Consider the following 21,718-nt stretch of genomic DNA (forward strand, 5'->3'; position numbering starts at 1 on the left):
CACTGTCAAGCTGACTAGGAACCGTTTTTAAAGCATCTGTATTGAAACTGATGCTGCATATTGAAGATACAGATGCAGTCTCTTAAAAAGCAAAGTATGTCAGCCTTAGCTGTGAAGTGATTTTTCTTTTTTTTTTTTTTTTTTTCCATATAGAAGCAGGTCTTGTTCACCAAAGTGTTCTCACAGAAGTTTTCTGCTGTAATAATTCTTTCAACTCTGTCTGTTTTTCTTGTTTTCTTTCCTCACAAATGACTAGACATAGCATATCTAAAGGTCTCTTATTCACCCCAAGTCTAAGCAAGATTACATTTTGAATTGTCTTTTAATAAGTATTTTAAAAATGAGTTTGGTTTAGCTCTTTTAATATTTTTAGAGAGCACTTGGAATGTTATTAACAGTCTTTAGTACTAACTTTTCAGAAGGCAATTTATCATGCTAAATACTCAATTTGCAAGTGCTGACATTATACCAGATTACCTCCTCATTGAAGTGCGTGACTGACTCAGCACATACAAATTTGAGATTGGCTCCTTTCCTCATATTCCTCAAAGGGAATGTATTTATTTACATTTATTGTATATATTTACATTTACAATTGTTCAGATACACTGTACTGAATGCGAGTGCTGCAAGTGTGATTTCTTTTTGTGTTGACATAGTAACGTTTACATATTGAGATGGTCAGCTGCAAGATAGCATCACTTTTTTATAAAGAAAATGAATTAGGGAATAGGGAAATATTTATTTCCTGTGGCAGAACTTACAAAATGTTAGACCTTGGCGGCAGAAGTTGCAGTCTGTTTGCCAGCACAAGGTTCATCCTGTGGTACATTTCATAATTTTTTTGTGGTTTTTAATGAGGTTTTCATTGGAGTCTGGATTTTTCTTTTTCTTAATTCCATTGGATGCCTTTGACATCTAAGTCTTCTCAGGAACCAGATTTGGCTTACAGGAGGCCAAAAACTTGTCAAATACTCCTGGATCACATGAGCCAAGAAAGTTCAGTTGCTGTTGCTTCTTTGTGACTGCCTGTCTCACCCTTAGATACGTGGTATTTTCTTGATTGAGACCAGAAGGTCTGGATTCATTTGACCTAACTTCTTCACCGGTATAACTGCCCCCTTAGATTTTTTCTGCACATCTAGAGATGTTTTTTCCCAGGCAAAACAGAGAGAGATATATATCTTTAGAGACTTTGTTAGTCTGATTATTACTATGGCTAATTATCTTAGTATCTTCATTTAGTTAAAACTGATTATTGTGTAACATAAAATTGTATTAAAAAATATAACAAAGCAAAAGTTTCAGAGTTACTTTTCCTAGTATTTTTTCTCTGAAAACTATGCAGAATTTTCATCTGGAAGTGAAAAAAAGAAAGTGTAGGGTTTTTTTTAAGTGATCTCTTGTAAGGGCTTGATTGTTAGGGCAGTGTCTGAAATCAAAATGTGTTGCAATAAAGACTGAAAATACAGCAAAATGCTTCTTTATAGGTATCCTGTTGGAGTTCTGTTCTCCAACAGGCACTGGTGTGGGTTGTGTGTATTAACAACATGGCTCAGGTGGCAAGTTATTCTGTAACATTATGACAGAGAATTAGCCTAGCTGTAGCATTTCTTCTAATTTTAGGCAATCTTTCTCTTATTGACTTCAAAAGCCTGGTGATGATGGCAGGTGCAGCCCCTCACCCAACACTTTTGAAATATATGTTGGTTTGTCATTTTCACTTTTGTCTCTTGCGAAGATGGCAATGGTTGACACTTTCCAGGCAACTTTTCGTCTTGTTTTTGTATAGCCTTTCCATTGAATTCAAGCACCAGGACATCTCATGACACCCAGTATTTCTACTCTTTGGCATGATTCTGATCTGCTCTGTTACCTTCATCAAGGTAACACTTAGCTTATCATGCTGTTTCTTCCGCGGCTCGAAAGTAAGGCTAATAGAATCTCCTCGCTTAACACTTGCCCTGCTCTGAAAAGTTGGAAAAGGAGAATTGGCACAGCGTGAGAGTGCTGAATTCCTCTCGTCTCCTAGACTGTCTTCTAGAAACACACTACGCTGGATTGTGCCCAAGATGTGTTCAACTTGGTCTGTCAGCAGCCAGTAATGCTGCTGCAGGGGAAGGTGTGAGAATCCTGCATAGAAGATGTCAGTTGGCTTCATTTTGGTCTTAGAGTGCTTTGTAAATGTTAAGCCGGTTTGTTATTCTAAGAAATATTTGAATGAAAAAAAGTTATGTCTTGATTTTGAGAACACTAGGATATTCTTTAGGTTATACGTATGTACTCATCTGGTGTCTCTTGAACTGTGTTAAATTCGTGGCTTTTGGTAATATTTTGGCAAAAAGTTTCACTAGTGTGAATTTTTCTCTTTTTATTAAACTTGCACCTTAGAATAAAATCATGAATGATTAGCCTATGCTAAACTGAGAATATATAGTCCTGACCTAGCATTATGAGATACAATGGCCTCCATGTGGTGTAATTTTTTGTATGTACTTGGTGCTTGCATGTAGGTGCTACCTACAGCAATAGTGGAAGGATGGTATTTACAGGAGACACGCTTTGAGCTATTCTTTCATTTAGTCTTGTGTCAGTTTACCTATTGTTAGCCTCTTCCTACTCTCACGAGCTGCATAAATGATTTCTTATGCAGGTAATCTTCTCAGGACTTTTCATCATGGTCATAAAAGAAGCTTTGTCCTAAAATGCATCACAAGCATGGAATTTCTGTCTTTCAGTCCTAAGTTCTTACCTCTTGATGGTGCATTGCTCTGTTTTTTCTGGAGGGAGTACATCTGGGCTGTGGGCGGGAGGAAATGAGGCCATCCCTACTCAAAACATGACTCTCTCAAAATGTTTGGCAGCAGTCAGTGTTTGGTCATTTTCTTTCCCCTCTTAGCAGAGTCTTCTGTGGAAGACTGCTAGCAAGCCTCAGGGCACTTCTATAACACCATCCTTGGTGGTTTCTGTGCAAGAGTGCCAAAATTATTGTACAGGCCATACCTGTCTGTCTGTTTCCTTCTCCAGTTCCTTCACACCATCCTGGATATTTGCAGGGGATCCCTGTCCTCATTTCATTTGTACCGTTATTTTTTACACTTTTCCACCGTCTCTTCTGTGAGATTAGAACAGAAAGTTCTCCATCTTGCACAGGTTTGGAGGACTCAAATTTATCTTTTCAAGGGCATCTGCACTCTGAGCCAATGGGAACTTACACTTCTATGGGTTTTGGCATATGATGATTATCTTCCTCACTATGCATCCTACTGAGAGAGTCCTCTGAAACAAAGATGTTTCTTACTGATGATTTTCACCACGTGAGAAGGACAGTTTGTGTGACTGTTATTAATGCAGTGCTTATTAGACCCTTCTTGCTTGGTTTGTTAAAGCAGTCATCTTGTGGATCTACGTGCAGAAGACTGGACAGAAAGTACACGATCCCAAGTTAAATGTCTTTACTCTGACTAATCTTTTCTCTGTAGTGCCAATACCACATAAAAGGTAGACTATATCCTTTTCAACAACAAATAAACTCTATCATTGCCTTTTTAAAATAACGATATTCTTTTGGCAAGTTATATTTTCATATCAATAATTAAGTCTTGTACTGATATATAACCACGTTGCTCTTCAATGTCTTCCTTTCTTCCTGAATTTTTAGAGAGATTTTGACTCTATGCCAGCCCACAATACTGCCTTCTGGTTACAAGCTTCCAGGTTTCCCAAAGTAGTACGTTTCTTGATGAAACATACTTTGAGGGCAGAGATCTTACTTTGTTTTCACACCTCGACTTGGCCAAAGACTTGTGAGCAACACTAAAGTATCAGGTAATATGGTACAGGAGAGGTCTACTCATTGGCTTTGTCCTACTCTATTCAAGCAATATTTATCCACCAAAATTTTCCCCTCATGAAACAGCCTCTGTCAACCTGCCAGATATATACAGCGCCCTTATTGTCAACATCATTTGGCCCATGAAGCAAACCTTTTAAGAGTCACTTGCTTCAATAAGAGAGCCATAACTTTCCTTAGTTCAACACTTTTTCAAGGACAGACTGTCAAATCCCATGCAATGTCTGCAAATGAATGTTACTTCAGCTTTACCTCTTGTGCAAAATGACAGATACAGTTGCCTCCCTTCTGGACTGAGGGGCTTTGGACAGCCCTGAAGTTGTGGCCTGCAGTTGACAGTAGTTTGCATATCAGTGGACTGGAATTCTGCACCGTCCTAGCACCCATTTAGGACAACACAGACAACTCGCAACTTGTGCCACATGAACAAACAGGATGGTACAACATTTTTTCAGGTGTCTCATCAGCCTTTGGAACAGCAACTTGAATTTTCAGTTTCTCTTATCCAGAGAGTGTGAATCTCTTTGTGGATGATCCTAGTAATATCAGATCCTCTAAGACAGTGCTTAAAGTAAAGCGAGACACAGCACTGATACTGGTGGCTCCAGCATAAAGCAGGTGATAATTTTGGTTTTAAGATCTGAATCCCTTGTCTTGGAGACTTGAGCTTTTTTGCTGTTAATGAACTTCAATATATCGATGTCAGCTTCTCACCAAAGTGTCTCAAACTCTCATCATTTGAAATGGCTTTCAGGGAAGGAACAGATAATTTTAATCTTTAGGAACATACTTAGTAATAATAAATATGTTTCTGCCATCAGTCTCAGTTGCCCCATATTTTGCTCCAGGACTCTGGCCACCACATCTCTGTCTATGACATATATGCTAGTTTACTCCTAGGCTTCTTTCTGGAGCAATGCAGCTGATTTGCGGCAGGAGATGAGGTAAATCTTTCAGTGCAGACAAATACAGCCAGAAACTATAAAGTTAGAAACTACTTTATCTGTGAAGAATAAATGGTCTGGTTTTTGGTGAAAAGAGGTTAGGAAGGGAGGAGAAGCCATGGCTTATTTATTGAGCCTGTTGTGCAGTCCTTCAGTGTCAGGCATGCTTAGCCTTTTAGACTGACAGAAAAAAAGGTCCTTTTAGAAGACTTGTATGTTATCTTGTGGTGTGCTGAGACATCCAAGGGACCCTCTTTTATCAAAGAAGGGGGACAACAATTGCACAGATGTTATAGAGTAGTTAAAATGGCATCGCTTTCTGTCAATAAATGTTCATTGCACAACTGGAGTCAGCTGATGGTTCTCAACTTAAGCAGCAGCTGTGACGACTTTGCTGAGTGCTCCTATCCTAGGCACCAGTACTGATGGCTATTTAACATTTATGTTGAACTTGCTGTTGCTGAGGAGTTAGAGTTGTTTTTGCATTTTGGATGGCAGTCCCTCAGTTTTTGTGAAAGTGGCTATTCTGAAACCTTCCTAGAGGAGGTAACGTTCCCCCAGGGCCAGCACTGCAGGAATTGCTTAGTAGGCTGCATTTACATATGGAGAAGCACTTAAAGGAAGAAGCTACTTTTCTGTGGCTGTTAGCTGTTCTTGGAGGTGTGAAGTGTGTACACTCACAGGCTATCCTCTCACCCTTCTGTGTGCTATTTAAACTTGCAATTCATTGCTTGAGAAGTACTAAGAAAAAAGTGTACGCCTTTTTCTCCTTTCCTAGGGTTATGCTGTGGAAGGGAAAGGGCTTAAAAAAGAAATGGTATTACTGCAATAGGTATCACCATCAGTAGGGATGTATGCGTAGGCACCATGAGCAAGTTGCAGTGAACTATTACAGGTGATTGATAAGCATTTAGTGTGGGCTTTTTTATTATATTGAGGCTTCTTAGGGTTAGAGGAATCCTGTGCTCTGCCTCTATGCAGAGAGTTTTTTCCAAGTCCCCAGTAATTCCCATTGCTATCTCCTGATTTTGCAAAACGAGGTACCAGTAGTATTTCAGATGAGACATCAGTGACTTAGAAACATTACAATGCTTTATTAGCTCATTCTGTATATATCTCAGCCCATGTCCAGAGGATGTTTTCCTTTAGGGGCGTGCTTACACTGGAATAGCTCCAGCTCTCGTTTTCTGTACATTTGTTGCACGTCCTTCAGCACCACGCAAATCCCCTGCTTACACATTCAGCATCTTCTCTGTTCAAAATACTGTCATTACTCAGCAGTCCAACATTGTCTCATTGTTGCATTTCACGTACAAGATATAGTAGGTTTTTTTTTAAAAAAAATCAGTTATTCCTGTAACTGTATTTGGTGAAGTCCAAAAGAGGAAGGAAGAACCCCAGCAAAATCACTCTGACTTTGCAGTAGCTTGGATATTCTAACATCGTTTTCTGTCTCTGTCTAGAAGCTTTCTGAATAGATAGGGTAAATAGTCAGGCCTTAAAATGGAAAACTGAAAGTGAAGAGAAGGCATAAAGATTTCCAACTTTTAAGAGCATAACAATGGGATGATTGTGTGTTTTAATATATCTTGTGTTTCCCTATATTTACAGATAGATGCTTTTAGTCTGGGAGATTTTTACACACTGCTTTTGAGACAGCCATATGCCCCTGCTGATAAACGTCTTCTGGATAAGGCAAGAGACAAAAGTTTTGGGATACAAATGAACCCTTTTATTTCTTGCATGGCACGTCCGTCCTTTTTAGCAAAGTTTTATAGCTTTATACAACTGTTTTCTTACGTGCGCTGTTCATTAAAAAGTGTCGGCAATGTGAATTATAATAAACTTAAAACAAATATAAAAAGACCAGGTCATGATAACTTTATCAAATCTGTCATAGAGTAGCATTAATGTAGTGTAATCTGCAGTTGGGTGGAGAAAGGTTAGTGAGGCATCTGTCATCCTGACCACTGCTCTCTTAGTTCAGTGGTGGCATTGAGAGTCAGTTCTGCTTTGTATAAGGATCTTCTTCTGCTAATGAGTATTAAGTGATTAAACCACATGCAAGAAAGCCAGTATTTTTCAGAAAACAGCTATAGGTGTATGAGAGGTTCTGGGAGTATAGATCAAATACATATAAACCAAACAAAGCAAGTAATTCTTGTAAGAAAAGCAGGGACTTCTAACCAGAGGTAGACATTGATGCGGAAGGCATAAATCAATCAGCAGAAATAAGGGATGGATTCCAGGGAACCGTGTACTGAGAAATTTAAAAAAAAGGGAAGGCAAGCTTCAGTTTGTGCTGAATGAGAACCTATGCTTTTGGCCCAAAGATGGTCAAAAGCCGGTTCTCATTTTTGCCTCTTTATTCCCAAAGCAATTACATTTAACTTGAATTTCTATTTAGTCTTAAGGAAAAAGGAAATTCAGGAGACCTCACAACTTTATTTTCATCTACTCTAACATATGGAAATTAACTACTGTTTTGGACTTTTTGGTGGAGGAGTTTCCATCTAAGGGAACACCTTACTGTTGCTGAGATGTAGCTCTAATGCAGCTTACAGAGACACAGCAGCACATTTCCATTTGCAGAATTTCACCATATTATGGCAGCTTTCTTATATTAGGGGGTATTTTTTTTGTTTGTTTTAACTTTTCTCCTGGACACTTGATTTCAGATCCCAGCGGTTGTTGAACACCAGTGCGGGTACCCTTTGTGCCTCCTGCTGCTCTCTTGGGAGTTACCTTTCCTGCAGGTCTCTGCTCTGTGCTTGCCCTTACCCTGTATAATGGTGAGTTGAGGCACACGTAAGCCAGCCATATTAATCACTGCAACAAATAACTTGCAGGAATATTAAAACCAGTGTGGGTGAGTGAGAATCCAGAATGGATTATTTTGCATTAGCAAGACTTCATGCTTCTCCCTCAGATGATGCTCTGGGAGATCACCAATTCACTGTGAGAACCCGAGGAAGACGCTATATGCTCTAGCAGGCAATAAACTCAAGCCCAACATTTTTTTCTGTTTGAATATTAAGTCTGTAACTGAGTCAAATATTAAAGTTTAAGTAGAAAATGATTTGAATGTAATTTCTGTGAATGATAGGAGAATAGTCCATGAAATAACTGAGGCTGAATGTTTGCTTGCTTTTCAACTCAAATTGTATTCTTTTTAATCTCTTTACTATTTTAGTAATTGTAAGGCACAGTACTCGTGCTATGCCTATATTCAATTCTATTCAAAGTAAAAGTTTCTGAGGAAGAAAATGTCCATTTTGTAAGGATTTAAAAATGGCTCCAATAACTTCTTTCCTGTCTCTTGTTACTTCTCTTGCTCAGAGTAATGCTTGTGATGCAAAAGCTTGTTTGTTTTTGTCCTAAAATTAAATAGTTCGGGTTTATCTTAAAAAGTGCAGTTGGTAAATAGAGATCTTTACATTCTCAGAGTGTTACGCCCACCTTTATGTGCTAAAATACAGGAGACATTTTCAATCTCTATCTGCTGATACGATTTCCACTGAAAGCAGGAATAGGTTTCTGTATATGTTTGGCATGGAGCACCATCCAAAAAGCATTTGATCTTAGGAACAGCAAATGCCACTAGAACAGCTATTTTCTTTTTACTGGTAACACTCCTTACTAAAAACTATGGAACATTAATAGTCCATACCAAATTTTTACCTCAAGGGAAGCCAAGGCAAAATGACTGCTCTAGCTGACCCTGCTTGGGAAGGGGGCTTGGACCAGGCAATCTCCAGTGGTCCTAGCCAGCCTTGATGATGCTGTGATCTCTGCGCCCTGAGGATGCGAGTCTCGGAGCTGTCACTGAATACCATATGCAGACAGCTCAAGCCTGGGTGAAACAGCTCTGCTCTGTGCCCGGATGCTCGCTGGCAATCTTGTATGACAGGTTTAACCCAGACACTTTCACATCAGCCTGCCTGCCTTCTGACTTGTTACCTCTTAGCACTGCAGCTCTTCTATCACTGTGACATAAACTGAGTGGTTTCCTTGGCTCCTTTGCACCAGATAAGGTCAGCCTTACAAATGGAAGATAGTGTCTCTTTTCAGAAGTGACTTCTTCATTAAAGTGGAAGTTGAGTAGGATATGCTGTAAGAAGGAGCCTTTTTAATGTCTTCACTTTTGTCCTTGTTAACGGTTATTGAGAGCAAATGATGGTGATTTAAAGGTCAATGCAAACTGGCTTAAAGGACACTATTGTCTAACTACTGGAAATTTTCCATGTTCCAATGAGGCAGGGCAGGACAAGTTGTTGAATTAAATAGAAGGATAGTGATCTCACTTGTTTGAGTTCTTCACAGTTTAAATAATATTTAAAAGGTTTTTAAAAAAAACATCATTAGCATTGCAAGATTCCTAGTAGATACATGGTTGATGTTGTTTGTTGGTGGTTCTTTACGCAGTTAATATTAGCATAAAATCATACAAACATGATAGCTATTGAAGAAGAACAGTGGGTTACTTTTTGTCTTAAAAATGAATGGGTTTGCCTCTGGTAAACCATTCTTTCATTCACAATCTTCAAATAGTTCTATTTGTGTCTATTAGAATGTAAGTAATTAAATTATTTATTGAGCAACTGTCAGAAGAGTTTAAGTAGCTTCTGGAGCAAAACAGCTCTGGCTCTTAAAACACAGTATTTCTCAAAGTCTGCCTTTTCCTTTTCAAACAAACACATCCCATTTAATTGTTGTTATGTGCTTAAGCAACAATACATAAAAGCTGATTTTCTAGATGAATGATACTTTAGGAATATAGTGAAATCAACAAACTCATGTTTTAAGAAGTGAATATAAAGAAGATATAATTTGATCTACTGTGTTGCTGTATGAAAAGGATGCATCATTACAGTCTGAATATTTAGATCACGAAGTGCTGTGTTGTTTGCTTTTGTAAGTAAAGGAGGTGAAGCACTAATTAAAAACCTGTTATCTAGATATACAATAATGAGTATTTTATATAATTGATGCAAAAAGTCTGCAATGACAAAGTCCGTGAGGTGCTGTTTTTACTATGAAGTATTCTTAACTTTCATCTGAAGTAGTTTGAGGTGCACGTTATGGTTTCCAAAATGAAATAGAGACTTTTGGATTATCAGTGAAGCGACAAGCTATAATTGCTTTACGCACCACATAAAATTGGTTTTAAAGTTTTGCTGTGTAAAGCTTGTAATATTTTACTCAGATTATTTTAACAACGTAATGTTTTTTTTGTGTTGAATGAGAGCAATTGAGGAATTACTTCATTGGGTTACTTTTTATTGTACAAAGGTCTGACTCTTTGCCCAATTCTGGAGCCTGAGTTTACCCAATTGGAATTCTGACGAAGTGAAAGCCAGATGTTTCAAGCAAAAAAGGTTCCTTTTGCAAAAGTCTTTATACACTCAAAGTAGCAATGTAGAGATTACACACTTTGGCAGCAAGAACCAGGCTCTCAGAGGGCTGTGAGAGTCCAGACTTGTTGGAGGAAAGTAATAGAACAGCAGCCCATGTGCTGGTGTTTTTCTTTTCCTTTTTCATTTGCCTTCAGTCTCTACTGCTTTAGGCAACTTTTCCCTTTTTTTAACTCTCACCTGCTCTCTTGTGTTACCATTTATAAAATGCATGCTGTATGCAAGCTCTGGAGCCAGTTTCAGATGCAGAAGAGCAGACAGGGCAATGTCTGTGTGATCTGTCCCCTGCCCAGAGATGGATCAGGAGTGTTACAGCTTGCTGTGTTGCAAGTTACTGAACAGCAGCCCTGGTTCCTCACTTCCCTAATCCCACATGGGATGGAAGAGGAGATGTGCTGAGACCTGAAGTTGAGTCTCTAGGCAGCCCTGGCTGTATTTGAAAATGCACCCAGTCCAACTGGGTTGTGACATTTTGCCAACTAAAATTGCTGGAAGTAAAACACAAGGTGTAGGCAAAGGGAGTCCATCTGGAATTTCCTGCAACCCATGGGGTCGTTTGAACCAGCTCTTCTGTCTATAGTGCTACCTGGATGAGGCTCTTCGAAGAACACAGTGTCCGTCATCAAAGAGACAAGGCAGAGCCGTGGACTCTAGTTGAAGCTCTTGGGCAGACCTGAGCGTAGTGCGGATACTGTATTTACTTCGTTCTTGGATGTGCAGGATCTGGAGCATGGCCGCTTGCTGAGGCTTGCACCAGAAAAATTATAATCTTAAGTAGCTACCAACCCCAGTTGTCTTTTTTTTTTCTTTTAATTACTAGCATCATCGTGATTATTTATTTTTAAATAATGTTTTAACATCTATACTAAAAGATCCCACAGCATCTGAATCTTTGTGTCACTAGAGTTATGTGCCTTTTACTCCTCTGAACCGTATCCTTTCCTTTCTGAAACCTCATTCCTCTGAGGTCATATTTTCAAATGCCAGGCTTACAGCTGCTGTCCTTCAGGTTAGTTTCATCACTTTTCTGCTCTTAAGGCTAATTCATGTTGTAGACTGTACTGTTGTGTAAGTGCCCTGGACTTACTTGTCTCTGCTATGTAGAGGTTATTTTTACTGTAGTAACTGCTAAAGCACTGCACTTACTAACAGGGATTGATAAGCAGCTTTGGTGGACTTGGGCTCGTGAAAGAGTGCTACACAGTCTGCCAACACTGGATAAATAGTGCCATGAAGCAGCATTTTCAAAAGAGAGTCTTGAAATACGACTAAATGCTGATTTGCTCCAATAGCTGAAGATTGACTGTTCAGACCCCTCGACATCAGCATTTTCCATTTACAGTGATTATAAACACTGTGTTTTTCTCTATTTTAATTATTTCCCTACACTCCTATGCCAAATTGGGCTTTTGAGTCACTGTAAAAATTTATAATGAGGCTGGCAGGGGTGATACTGTTGTGGGTGTCTATTACAGGCCACCAGATCAGGATGAGGAGGGTGATGAGGCCTTCTACAGGCAGCTGAGAGCAGTCTCGCAATTACAGGGCCTGGTTGTCATGGGGGATTTCAACTACCCTGATATTTGCTGGGAGGCCTACTCAGCCAGCCATCCCCAGTCCAGGAGGTTCCTCCAGTGCGTTGATGATAACTTTCTGATGCAAATGGTGGATGAGCCAACTAGGAGAGGAGCGCTGCTGGATCTTATCCTCACTAACAAGGAGGGTCTGGTTGAAGAGGTGAAGGTTGAGGACAGCCTTGGTTGTAGTGACCATGAGATGGTAGAGTTCAGGATCTCATGTGGCAGGAACAGAATAGCTAGCAGAATCACAACCCTGAACTTCAGGAGGGCCAACTTTGGCCTTTTCAAGCAATTGCTAGGGGAAATTCCATGGGACAGGGTACTAGAAGGTAAGGGGCCCAAGATAGTTGGTTAGCATTCAAGGACTGCTTCTTCCGAGCTCAAGATCAGAGCATCCCAACAGGTAGGAAGTCAAGGAAGGGTACCAGGAGACCTGCATGGTTAAAGAGGGAACTGCTGGGCAAACTCAAGTGGAAGAAGAGGGTGTACAGATCGTGGAAGGAGGGGCTGGCCACTTGGGAGGAATATAAGTCTGTTGTCAGAGGATGTAGGGAGGCAACTAGGAAAGCTAAGGCCTCCTTGGAATTAAACCTTGCAAGAGAGGTCAAGGACAACAGAAAGGGCTTCTTCAAATACATTGCAGGTAAAGCCAACACTAGAGGCAATGTAGGCCCACTGATGAATGAGGTGGGGGTCCTGGAGACAGAGGATAAAAAGAAGGCGGAGTTACTGAATGCCTTCTTTGCCTCTGTCTATACTGTTGGAGGCTGTCCTGAGGAGCCCCGGACCCCTGAGGCCTCAGAAGAAGTCAGGATAGAGGAGGAATCTGTCTTGGTTGATGAGGGCTGGGTCAGGGACCAATTAAGCAACCTGGACGTCCATAAATCCATGGGCCCTGATGGGATGCACCCGCAGGTGCTGAGGGAGCTGGCGGAAGTCATTGCTAGGCCACTCTCCATCATCTTTGCTAAGTCGTGGGCAATGGGAGAGGTGCCTGAGGACTGGAGGAAAGCGAATGTCACTGCAGTCTTCAAAAAGGGCAAGAAGGAGGACCCGGGTAACTATAGACCGGTCAGCCTCACCTCCATCCCTGGAAAGGTGATGGAGCAACTTGTTCTTGGTGCTGTCTCTAGGCACATCAAGGATAGGGGGATCATTAGGGGTAGTCAACATGGCTTCACCAAGGGGAAGTCTTGCTCAACCAACTTGATAGCCTTTTATGAGGATGTTACCCGGTGGATAGATGATGGTAAAGCTGTGGATGTGGTCTATCTCGATTTCAGTAAAGCGTTTGACACGGTCTCCCACAGCATCCTCGCAGCTAAACTGGGGAAGTGTGGTCTGGATGATCGGGTAGTGAGGTAGATTGTGAACTGGCTGAAGGAAAGAAGCCAGAGAGTAGTGGTCAGTGGGACAGAGTCCAGTTGGAGGTCTGTGTCTAGCGGAGTCCCTCAAGGGTCGGTTCTGGGACCAGTTCTATTCAATATATTCATTAATGACTTGGATGAGGGATTAGAGTGCGCTGTCAGCAAGTTCGCTGATGACACCAAACTGGGAGGAGTGGCTGATGCGCCGGAAGGCTGCGCAGCCATTCAGAGAGACCTGGACAGGCTGGAGAGTTGGGCGGGGAGAAATTTAATGAAATATAACAAGGGCAAGTGTAGAGTCCTGCATCTGGGCAAGAACAACCCCATGTACCAGTACAAGTTGGGGGCAGACCTGTTGGAGACCAGCGTAGGGGAAAGGGACCTGGGGGTCCTAGTGGACAACAGGATGACCATGAGCCAGCAGTGTGCCCTTGTGGCCAAGAAGGCCAATGGCATCCTGAGGTGTATTAGAAGGGATGTGGTTAGCAGGTCGAGAGAGGTTCTCCTCCCCCTCTACTCTGCCCTGGTGAGGCCGCATCTGGAGTATTGTGTCCAGTTCTGGGCCCCTCAGTTCAAGAAGGACAGGGAACTGCTAGAGAGAGTCCAGCGCAGAGCCACGAAGATGATTAAGGGGGTGGAACATCTCCCTTATGAGGAGAGGCTGAGGGAGCTGGGTCTCTTTAGCTTAGAGAAGAGGAGACTGAGGGGTGACCTCATTAATGTTTATAAGTATGTAAAGGGCAAGTGTCATGAGGATGGAGCCAGGCTCTTCTCAGTGACATCCCTTGACAGGACAAGGGGCAATGGGTGCAAGCTGGAACACAGGAGGTTCCACATAAATATGAGGAAAAACTTCTTTACGGTGAGGGTGACTGAACACTGGAACAGGCTGCCCAGAGAGGTTGTGGAGTGTCCTTCTCTGGAGACATTCAAAACCCGCCTGGACGCGTTCCTGTGTGATATGGTCTAGGCAATCCTGCTCCGGCAGGGGGATTGGACTAGATGATCTTTCGAGGTCCCTTCCAATCCCTAACATTCTGTGATTCTGTGATTCTATTATTCTTTTAAGTATAGCTAAATGGAGTTGGCAGGTGTTAGCATCTGTTAGCATCTGTCTTCCAGAACACTTGAAGTCACTTTCTTCTAAAAAATAACTATTTCTAATCAACCACTTAAGAAACCATATGCCAAGCATGAAATAACACATAATATTTATAAACTTCTATGTCTTTTCTGGGTTAATATTCTCCACTGTCTTTCATATGCTGCTAGTACTTATCTGTTTTATGAACTATATCTTAGCATGTACAGCTCCAGCCTTTCAGAGGTGTTAAGAGTGCGTACTGTTCTCAATGCTCCTGTCCTATTTTTGATGTTGGTTTTTGATTTAATCTTTGTTTTGCTTCTTACAAACTTTTCTGTTTAAATAAGTTTTGAGTATGCAACGTCTAGAAAATGTAAAGCCAAGGTTTCTTTAATACTGATGAATTCAGGATGAAGGGCACTAGCAGCTGCAGTTTCAGCATCAACTATTTTATTTATTGAAAGAAATACCTGTGCATTGTAAAGTAATGAAGTTCACTCCTGTATGGAGGGAAAGGTAAAAAAATAAATCTGTGAACAGCTGCATTCCTTAAATCAGCCCATGAGTTGTATTTATTAGACCTCAGAGGTCTTGGAACGAATGTTACTATGCAAAGGAACCTGGTAAGGTAAGATGTAATTAAAAGTGTGTGTACATTTTATATGATGACGGGAGACCATATTGAACAGTTACAATGGAAAATGTTATTATTTCTTGGTGCAAAAAAGAGAAGACTGTTCTTTGGGGCCATATAGGTCCTCTTAGTTTCTAGTACAATGTTTGTATTGTACCGCTTTTTATAATCTTAACAAAAATAGGAGGGAATTTCAACACAGACTAGGGAAGTAGTTTACCTCTTTCTTGCAAAGTGCAGGAGTTTGGGAAAGTCTAGGCTCAGAAATAAACTGAGGCTGGTCCCTGAAGATTTTTCATTATTGTTATTATTATCAAGCTTGTTGATTTAGGCTGCCTAGGGAAGTGAAGTCACCTCTACTATAGTTCTATGTACAGTTCATAATTCAGTTTTGAACATGTAGGGTTGTGAGAAAAGTTTGAACTTTTTTTCATTAAAAAATGTTTGGCATTTTCTGAGACATGTTAGATTGCCTCCTGTTATTATAAAACGAGGAAAGAAAGGATTATTCTGTTACTATGACACATTTTTCTAAACTGCTCTTTAATAGAAAATAGACAAATACATTGCTGGTGGAACATTATTTCCTTGAAGCATAATAAACAAATATTCCATTTAATTCTGTTTACTTTGTTCTCATAGATCAGAATTCTAATAAAACAGATTATGTGATGTAGAATGACCTCCACATAACTGGTAAAATACGCTACAGTGTAATGAGCTCAGTGAGCCAAAATAGATCCATCCTTTGTTGGGTGGATCCCAATGTCCTAGCGTGGGTTCTCCTCTCACTCGTCAGGGCTCTGCTCTTACTGGTGGTGTGACAAGAAGAAAGGAGGCATAGTTACTTATTTGCGTAATTATTCCTCTGCTGTAAGTTTCATATATCTGAAGTGGGCATAAGTAGAAGTGCTCCCTTTGGCTAGGCTGGTATAAAGTGGTGTTGAACTGAAGGCTAATTTGGGCCAGGGTGACGGAAGATGAGCCCTTCTGCATACGTGCTCAGAAAAGTTCCATGTAGATCTGCATTGTGCCAGGTTCAAAATGAACATGTTAATTTGAAGACTAGTCTGCTGCTGCAAGCTTCCAGTCAGTTTTAAGTCACAGTTTTGCTGATTGGCCTTTTAAGCCTCAGCAGGTCTCAATTTGTTGCCTTGAAGAAAAGATAACATGTGTAACCGAGATGTCAGTTCAAAAAGAAAGGACCTACAGAAAACCTACGCTTGCTTTTACAGTGAGCTTGCCAACCTGGGCTGCTCTGAAGGTGTGTACAGGAGAATTTAAGCCTGCTTCCCCATGAGATGTGGATATGTGCACGCTAAAAAACAAGCAGCATATTTTTCCTCACCTTTTTTTTTACAAAACCTTATCTTTAAGCATTTTGTTTTGTTTTCTTTTTCCTGTACCTTGCTTCTTTATGTGCTGAAATGTGTTACGTGTCCATCTGCTGGAGCGCTGTGTCAGACAGATGCACATCACACGGACTGTCTCTTGCTCTGCATCCGGCAGAGCAGGGTGTGCATCACTGACATGACAGTACTTATTATTAACATTATACTCAAATAGATAATTCTGTCTTATTTCTGTACTGAAATACATATATAATTTAATCCAATTTAAGTAGTGTAGCTTGCCCCTTTCTTGATTCTTCTCATGGCTCTGCTGTGACAGCCAAAAAAGAACTATAATGTCTGCTAGGTAGCCAAATAGTTGGCTATCTTGTCAGCTTGTGTCACCCTATCCCACTTGTAATAACCTTGTGCAGTTGGTGCTTTTCCTTGGCATAGCATGACCCCATGGAAAATAAAAAATGTGTAGTACTACATTTTGGTGGTTGCCTGCAGGTAGAATTGCCAGCAAGCTCAGTGAATATTCTCAGGTTGAATATTCTTGTGGCTGACACCATTGCAAGCTGGGATTCCTCTTGCAACTGGGTGTGACTACTTGCAGAGGACACTTTAAAGGAGAAAAGTGCTTTAACTAAAGAAATGAAAGATGAGGAAAACAGATCCAGGTAAAAGAATAAAAGATTCTTATCTCTTATTCTGTGCCCTTAAATCCAGGGGTATCTTCTCAGTCAGGACAATGCGTCCAGAAACCTTTTACTAATCTACAGAAAGAATGGAGGGAAGGGGAGAGGAGGGCAGCGAAATGCTTTCAACATGACTCTGTTTACACTTCAGCCTCTATTTTCCATTGTTGTTTGAATGTGATCCTGCTTAAACAGATTTCTGAAATATGCTCTCAATACTTATTCAAAGGTCCTTACAAATGTTCTAACAAAATTCCTTCTGGAGCAGCCACCCTGCCTTTATTTTCCTCTGCGGCGGAATTTATTCCATGGAGACCTCTCTCCCTAGCTTGCAAGGAAGAGGTCATTTAACCACACTGGGCTGGGCTCTGGCTCTTTAGAAAATCAGTACAAGATCTTGCTTCATTTAACACGAATCTATTAGGTTGGTGTAAATTGGAGGGTGGGGAGAAGGAGAGGGGTGATGCCTCTAGACAGCTTTCCTCCTGCACTCCTCATTTTCTCCTCTCTCACGATTGACTGTCTCTTAGGCTAGCAATTTTGATAAGCTGTATTTTATGATTTAACAGTTTCCACAGTGTTTTATAAAATGGCTCACATCAGAAAGGAAGCATCCACGTTTATTTTGCTTTGCTGCTTTACGGCATTTCACTGGTAGGGCCATCTTTTTTCAGGTAGCTGGCTCACAAATAGAAATTCTTGTATACTGTAAATACCACAACTTCTGAAAAGTGATGTAAATATTAACCCTCCCACCCCCGAGGACTGTCGCTTCCACTGGGGTAGAAGAATTTATCTGCTGACAGGTGTTACTTATTAAGAAACCACCAACAGATGTAATCGTCCAGCCTGGTGCGTTTTGTTCTGACCATGGGAAATGGAAGCAGAAGGGGAATTAATTGAGACTGCCAGGATCAGAGAATTCCCAGTTCTAGGGGGAAATGCATAACATGAAATTTAAACAGTTAAATATATCTAACCAGAAATGACTGATTGTTTTTTTCCTTTATACAGTGCATATATTTTTTCTTTTAGAACATGACAGTTTTTAGTTAATTAGCTACTTGAGGTTGCAGTTTCTGAATCATTAAAAAAGAAAATACATGAAAAGAAATGCCTTGGTTAATTGCAATGTGTCTTACACTGCCTTTTGTCCAAAATAATAAACAATTGCAATTGTATATTTTTGACATCAAAGGAGATGACATTTAAATATGAAATGAAATATAAAAATATATATCACATGATATTTTAATATATATAATCTAATATGTATTAAATATAAAACATATTAAATGAAATATAATTTTTGGACTCATTTGGGTGTCTTGACTAATATACTTTTTAACACTGCAGGAGATTTTTTTGCTTGACTTGGAATACTTGCAGTCATATCTGAGAAGCATTTCCCTGACTAATGAGTTTTATTTAGACCCACATGGCCATGTACCCACGTCTATGAATATGGAGATATTGTAGTAGACTTACATTTAAATTATTTTTCAATAGTCTTCTCTAATTTTTAGTTTATAATTTTTATAATAGATGAGTTAAATGCTTTAGAATAATTCCAGAAAACAACTCCTTATACTTACTAGTGTAAAATTTAATTACAAGAAGGCATCTTTGGGATGTACTTCTTCATTGATGTTTTCTTCATGGTTTTTGAGAGATTGACTTTAGTGGGAGAATTTTTTTCCACTCTCTTGCAAGAGAAAAGTACATAAGAAAGGGAATTAAATTAAGTCTGAGTGGATGTGGATTTATAGTTGCATATCAAGTAAAATAAATGAAGAATAAAATCATAGAATCATAGAATTGTTTTGGTTGGAAAAAACCTTTAAGATTATTGAGTCCAACTGTTAACCTAGCACTGCCAAGTCCACCACTAAACCATATCCCTAAGCACCCCATCTACAGGTCTTTCAAATACCTCCAGGGATGGCGACTCAACCACTTCCCTGGGCAGCCTGTTCCGATGTTTGACAACCCTTTCAGTGAAGAAATTTTTCCTGATATCCAATCTAAACCTCCCCTGGCACAACTTGAGGCCGTTTCCTCTTGTCCTATCACTTGTTACTTGGGAGAAGAGACCAGCACCCACCTCGCTACAACCTCCTTTCAGACAGTTGTAAAGAGTGATAAGGTCTCCCCTGAGCTTCCTTTTCTCCAGGCTAAACAACCCCAGTTTCCTCAGCTGCTCCTCATAAGACTTGTTCTGCAGACCCTTCACCAGCTTTGTTGCCCTTCTCTGGACTTGCTCCAGCACCTCGATGTCTTTCTTGCAGTGAGGGGCCCAAAACTGAACACAGGATTCAAAGTGTGGCCTCACCAGTGCTGAGTACAGAGGGATGATCGCTTCCCTAGTCCTGTTGGCCACAGTATTTCTGATACAAGCCAGGATGCTGTTGACCTTCTTGGCCACCTGGGCACACTGGTGGCTCATATTCAGCCAGCCGTCAATCAAGACCCCCAGGTCCTTTTCCACCAGGCAGCTTTCCAGCCACTCTTCCCCAAGCCTGTAGCAGTGCACGGGGTTGTTTTGACCCAAGTGCAGGACTCAACACTTGGCCTTGTTGAACCTTATATAATTGGCCTCAGCTCATCGATCCAGCTTGTCAAGATCCCTCTGCAGAGCCTTCCTACCCTCCAGCAGATCAACACTCCTGCCCAACTTTGTGTCATCTGCAAACTTACTGAGGGTGCACTCGATCCCCTCATCCAGATCATTGACTAAGGTATCAAACAGAACTGGCCCCAGTACTGAGCCCTGGGGAACACCACTTGTGACTGGCCGCCAACTGGATTTAACTCCATTCACCACAACTTTTTGGGCTCGGCCATCCAGCCAGTTTGTTACCCAGTGAAGCGTACGCCCATCCAAGCCATGAGCAGCCAGTTTCTCCAGGAGCATGCTGTGGGATACTCTGTCAAAGGCTTTACTGAAGTCTAGGCAGACAGCATCCACAGCCTTTCCCTCATCCAGTAAGTTGGTCACCTTGTCGTAGAAGGAGAAGATACTATATTGATTTTGCTTCTACACTTTTCTGTCATTTTATTTTATACTTTTCTGTACTGGTGGAACTAAAGGTCAATTTACAAATACTCTTCAAAGTAAAAGTTTGATATGCTTATCACTGTAGGATGTGCTACATGCTTTCAAAACAAAGAGATTTTCACATAGAGAAGATAATTTCCCACTTTTGTAGGTGTCAAAGGGGCAATCTAATTAAATAGGCAGACTGTTTTCTAAACAGTTGAATTATTTTATGTAATGATAATATATGGCTTATTTCAGGTTTTGTTCATAAATTAAAACTTTGGCCTATTCTTGTATGTAAATGTTAGGACTGCTGGGGCACTAATGATCACTGTCATACAATGAACAGTTTTTGTGGTCTGGGACAATTAAACACATTTGAACGGATCAAGTGCTCAGTGAGCTTTGAAATCAAACAGCCATTTTCAGAAATGCCTTTTACAGATTGTCACTGCTCAGTGAAGCTTTACTGAGTTACGTGTTCTCTGACTTCTACTAAATGCAGACATGTAATTTCCTCATTCATACAAAATTGAGCACTTATTATTGAACTGAATCTATGTATGCTGGAAACACATTTGCATAGAGTTAATTCGTTATTTATTTTATTTATACTGAAGTATTTAATTGCCTGTTTATAATGAAAAGTATTTTTTTATTTGCAGAGGTCTTTTCATTACTATCCATGACCGGGGACACATTGCTACAATGCTTAAATCCTGGCCAGAAAATATCGTCAAGGTAAATTCAGTTTTAGTTGCATGACAAAGCTGACACTGGTTTGCACCCAAGGTGACTTGGTTAAGATAGTTTTATAAGTTTTTTATCAATTCGATTTCAGTGGTTTCTTAGCTCATTTTTAAAATAGAAACAATGCTGTTACAGCCAAATTTTGAGGTCTCTAAACCCTTGTTTAGCTATAGGCATCCTTTATTGATTAATTGGTCAATTAAATGGAATATTATGTATTGAAAGAACCCCTGAATACTTTTTCTGCATTTCAGGGAGTGGTTGAGGTTCACAGAATGGTTGAGGTAGGAAGGCACCTCTGGAGATCATCTAGTCCATCCTCCTGCTCAAGCAATGTCAGCCAAGGCAGGTTACTCAGGGCCATGTCCAGTTGGGTTTTGAGTATCTCTAAGGGTGGAAACTCAACAAGATCTCTTGGCAACCCATTCTAGTGTTTGGGTTAATAGTTCTCCTCGTATGATACCTGATGAGCTCTCTCACAAAAAATATTAAATTTCCAACTAATGGAAAATGGCTTGTCACAGAGTATGACAAGTGTTGTCAGCTGCTTGCTGTACTGAGCACTTCTGTCCTTTACTATGAAAAATCTTCCTTTTTAGCACAGACAGTTTTGTGGGGTTTACTGAGTTCCTGTATTTCAATGAAAACACATATACTTCTTCATGTGTATAAGTATGATGGAGTGTGTTATTTGCTCAAGGGAAGACAAAATACATCTTTGAAGGCTAAGAACCAGGTGGCTGTAGACAGCCCTGTCAAAGGCCAGCAGGAGTGGTTGGCTCTGGTTCTGCTGAAAACAGCCATGACAAAAGCCAGGAGTCTGGGGTTCTTCTTTTTTTTGTGGATAACTTCCTTTCCCTTCCTGTTCTGTTTTCATACTGTTGACAGAAAGGCTTAAGAGGGAACAATGCCAGTTACCTTGTAATGTAATACTAAATACCTCTCTTGTGTATTCTTAAAAGTTTTATATGAAAGTCCCATTTATAGTGAAGCAAGAGTCTTAAAATAGTGTAACAAAAC

At 40.3% G+C, this 21,718-nt stretch overlaps 1 protein-coding gene across 1 annotated transcript in view; it reads left to right on the plus strand.

Moving 5' to 3' along the window:
* Positions 1–21,718, plus strand: part of ME1 (malic enzyme 1) — a 201,805-nt gene that overhangs the window by 73,153 nt on the left and 106,934 nt on the right. Inside the window, exon 4 of the mRNA XM_068407936.1 lies at positions 20,614–20,689. Within this exon, the coding sequence (XP_068264037.1) occupies positions 20,614–20,689 (76 nt within the window). The remainder of the gene's footprint in view (positions 1–20,613; positions 20,690–21,718) is intronic.

Source organism: Nyctibius grandis, chromosome 1 (genome assembly GCF_013368605.1).
Source record: "Nyctibius grandis isolate bNycGra1 chromosome 1, bNycGra1.pri, whole genome shotgun sequence".
Lineage (NCBI taxonomy): Eukaryota > Metazoa > Chordata > Aves > Nyctibiiformes > Nyctibiidae > Nyctibius > Nyctibius grandis.